This window comes from Eulemur rufifrons, chromosome 21, assembly GCF_041146395.1.
Source record: "Eulemur rufifrons isolate Redbay chromosome 21, OSU_ERuf_1, whole genome shotgun sequence".
Taxonomy (NCBI): Eukaryota; Metazoa; Chordata; class Mammalia; order Primates; family Lemuridae; genus Eulemur; species Eulemur rufifrons.
In genome coordinates, this window is record NC_091003.1 from 24,799,418 (window position 1) to 24,803,193 (window position 3,776).

Genomic DNA, 3,776 nt, shown 5'->3' on the forward strand with positions numbered 1-3,776 from the left:
AAGTGCGGAGAACGTTAGTGTTCACGACGAACATCGGCATGGTGGCAGAGGAGCAGCGGCACCGGCAGCGGCACCCGGACAGACGCACAGACTAGCAGGCGCCGAGGCCGCAGCCCAGAAACCAAAAAATCCAAGGGCTCTGCGGGGGCATCCCTGGTGGACTCGACTAGGTTGAGGAGCTGCAGTTCCCCGGGGCCAGGAGGCGCGGAGCGGAGCGCCTTTGCCCCCTGAGCTCCGGCCAGGCCCCACCTCCAGCCCCCCGCCCCTCCCCTCGTGCCCCCCAGCATCCTCGCCCCCCTTGCAGAGCACAAGTGCAGGGAAGGCGGCTCCCCCCGCCCCGCAGCAACGACCACCCTTCCCCACCTCACACACACGCCCACGCGCAGGACTGTAGCACTTGGGGACATGTGGCCCAGAGACTGAGGACGCAGGGGCTCAGTGCGTGCGGTGGAACGAGCTGGGCTGGGACTACCGGGCGGTCAGCGCTGGAGGGACCGGGGCCGTGGGCCGGGGCCGTCTGCCGGGTCCGCATCTCCGTCCCGGGCACGGCGCTTCCGCGTAGACGTCAGTGACTAAGTGGAGGGGCCGACAGAGAATCGGGCGAGCGAAGGACAGGCGGGTTTCCGGCCCGGGTGGGGAATGGCTTGGAGGGCGCGCGGGGCCAGGCGGCAGTGGCCGCAGCGGCGAGCAGACACGCGCGGCGACCAGACACGCGCGGCGACCCCGGGTCCAGGCGGCTGCGTCACACCCGGGGGGGGGGGCCGGGCGGGGGTGACGTCACCGCTCGGGGCGGGGCCGCAGCCGCGCTGGGGCGGGGCCGGACGGCGGTCACGTAGCTCAGGTTTCCGGGCTGCGGCCGCGGCGCGTGCCAGTCTGTGCGTCCGTCCGGGTGCCGGTACCGCTGCTCCTCTGCCACCATGCCGATGTTCGTCGTGAACACCAACGTTCCCCGCGCCTCGGTGCCGGACGGGTTCCTGTCCGAGCTCACCCAGCAGCTGGCGCAGGCCACGGGCAAGCCGCCCCAGGTTTGCCGGGAGGGGACAGGAAACGGCGTGCCCGCCGGCGGGGTGGTCCCGGGCGGGGGCCTGAGAAGGCGACTTCGGGCGGGGCGGGGGTGGGGGGACGGTGACTCGGGCCCGAAGTGGACGCCGGGGCCCAGCGCGGTCGCTTTCACCGCGCCCTGCCCCCGCAGTATATCGCGGTGCACGTGGTCCCGGACCAGCTCATGGCCTTCGGCGGCTCCAGCGAGCCGTGCGCGCTCTGCAGCCTGCACAGCATCGGCAAGATCGGCGGACCGCAGAACCGCGCCTACAGCAAGCTGCTGTGCGGCCTGCTGGCCGAGCGCCTGCGCATCAGCCCGGACAGGTGGGCGGGGCGCGCGGGCTGCGGGGGTGCGGGGGGCTCCCGGCCAGCCCGCAGCCCGCTGAGCCCGGCCTCCGCCCCTGCAGGGTCTACATTAACTACTACGACATGAACGCGGCCAACGTGGGCTGGAACAACTCCACCTTCGCCTGAGCCGCGCCGGCCCGGCCGGGGCCCGCCATCCGCCGTGTTCATGCCCGCCCGCCTCCCACACCAGGTCCTCCTGCCCGGAAAATAAACGGTTTAGAGACCACGGCTGCCTCGGACTTCCTTGTTTTGCAGAGGAATCGCTGCGGGGCCTGGACACTGGGAGCGAGGCCGTGGGGGGTGGGCGGTCAGGGCCCAGCCTTGCTTAGTGCTCAGGGAGTGTTGGGTGAGGAGAGATCGGCGTCGGGTCCCCGGAGTCCGACGCGAACCTGAGCTTCCGAGTGCGTTCACCGCCTTGCCCTCCCTGCTCGGGAACCCGGAGTAGAGTCTGTTCCTGCCAAGGGCCACCACGTGGGTGCTGTGGGGTGGGGCTGGCATCCAAGAGGGGGGAGGGAGGATCGGAGGTCACCGCTGCCTTGCACCTTCCAGATGGGCAAAGGGTAGCCTGAGGCCAGGAAGGGCGCCCCCTCCAGTCACTGCTGGGCCGGTGCTCCAGGTTCTTGGTCTGGAAAATCGCTTTGTTAAGGAACTTTTTTCAGGTGTGTTGTTGGGGTGTGCGGGTGCAGGGTTCTCGGTTACACGGCCCTGCCTCCTCAGCTCCATGCCTGGGGTTTCCTTTGGTCCCATTCGCGTTCTGCGGTACGAGGGCTCTGGCCAGTCCACCGCGCTAGGACGGCGATGGTCCTGGTCCTGAGGGTCAAGAACAACATCAGCCTCACAGCCCGATGTGCCTGGGGTTTCCTGGCCCTGGATTCCTCCCTCCAACTTCAGGGGCCCCCTTGGGTGGGGTGGTGATAGGGCAGCGGGCAATTTCAGCACCTGGACTGAAGGGCCTTGCCTTGGCTTCTCTGCTGTCGCTGCCCCAAGCAAGGAGGTACTTGTCCAGGCCCCAGGGCTGGTGGGCTGGGATTCCTCCCTGCCCCAAGCTGTGACAGCCTCTAGGTTGAGGTGGCCCAGCCACAGCACTGGGAATTCATCACACAGCTGGTGCCGGCGCCTGGGTCCTAGCTAAAGTGAAGACACCCTTCCTGCAGTGTCTGCCTGTGGGGAGAAGTCGAGTCTTGCAGCAGCTTCTGCACAGAGAGTTGCTCCTGTCCCTGCATGCGCTGCATTCCTGGGGCTCAAGAAAGGTGGCATCTCACCTCAGTGGACTCCTGCTGGCCTCAGGTCATTTGAGACCCCGTGCCCTCCTTAGCCTCTATCTAGGCAAGAGCATTCGAGATGAAACATGATTTTTAAAATTCCATGGAATTTAAATAAATTTGCTCTTGGAAGCTGAGGGGCTCTAGGGAAAAGGGTTTTTTTTTTTTGCCTGGGCCCTATGTGTGTGCACAGGGGCTGCCTCAGAGGTCTGGGGCCAGGCTTGGGCACCAGCTCCTTCCTTGGGACAACTGCTGGTGGGGTTTCAGTGTGAACACCCACCAGGCAGGGCAGGAAGCCCCAGGTGCCCAGCCCAGGCGTGAGGCAGAGGACAAGTCCTGGGCAACTTCAGAACAAGCCACGCCGCAGGGCTGCTGATCTCAGTCTCTGTCTGGATGGGTCCACACCCTTGTCTCTCCTCCTTTCCATCAAAGCCTTGGCAATCTGTCCTGCTGGGTCACCTGCTGAGGTCACCCACCCTCGCACACTTGCTAACTGGGATGCCAGAGGACTGCTCTGCTTCACTCAGTCTGGGAGGCTCTCCCTCCAGCCCCCAGTCAGCTCCCCGTGGCCCACCCAGCCTTGGACAGTGAGGATTTACTTCCAGAAGAGCATGGGGACGGGATAGGGCAGGGTGCTGTTTAGAAAGAGGAAGGACAAAGCTCCAGAGCCTCTGGAAGAATGGTGCCCGGAAAGGTCTCTAAGGCAAGGCCATCCGCAGCTGGCTGCGCCCAGCGGAGGGCCTCGCTCCCACACATCTCAGTCTCATCCTGTCCTCAGTGAAAGGGACACGGAGCTGGTTGGGGGGGGTGGCCCCACTCTCAGCCTTGCATCTGAGCACCTGCTGGATAACAGTCTCCCTCCTGGACCCTGGCCTTTGTCACACCCACAGCTCCATGTCACCCCAGCCCCAGCTTTTCCCAGGCCCCCTGTTCCCCACACTGAACCCCTTTCCTCTACCCCTGGCCCCGCAGGGCTCCCCCTGGCTCTTCCCACCCCCTGCGACCTCTGCCCTTAGACTCTGTACCGTCTGTAGAGGAGATGGGCACAGGTCTCGGAGCATCGAGTCCAACTCCCTCATTTCACAGATGAGGTCACCACCCCTGGTCCCTGGTCCCACAGGCTGG

The 3,776-nt window shown here is 65.8% G+C and overlaps 1 protein-coding gene across 1 annotated transcript; it reads left to right on the forward strand.

The window, feature by feature from the left end:
- The first annotated feature begins 830 nt into the window (after window positions 1-830).
- Window positions 831-1,609, forward strand: MIF (macrophage migration inhibitory factor). The gene is made up of 3 exons (XM_069497246.1): window positions 831-1,025; window positions 1,193-1,365; window positions 1,449-1,609. Exons 1-3 carry the CDS (start codon window positions 918-920, stop codon window positions 1,513-1,515), a joined length of 348 nt encoding a protein of 115 aa, XP_069353347.1. The 5' UTR covers window positions 831-917; the 3' UTR covers window positions 1,516-1,609.
- Window positions 1,610-3,776: the final 2,167 nt, after the last annotated feature.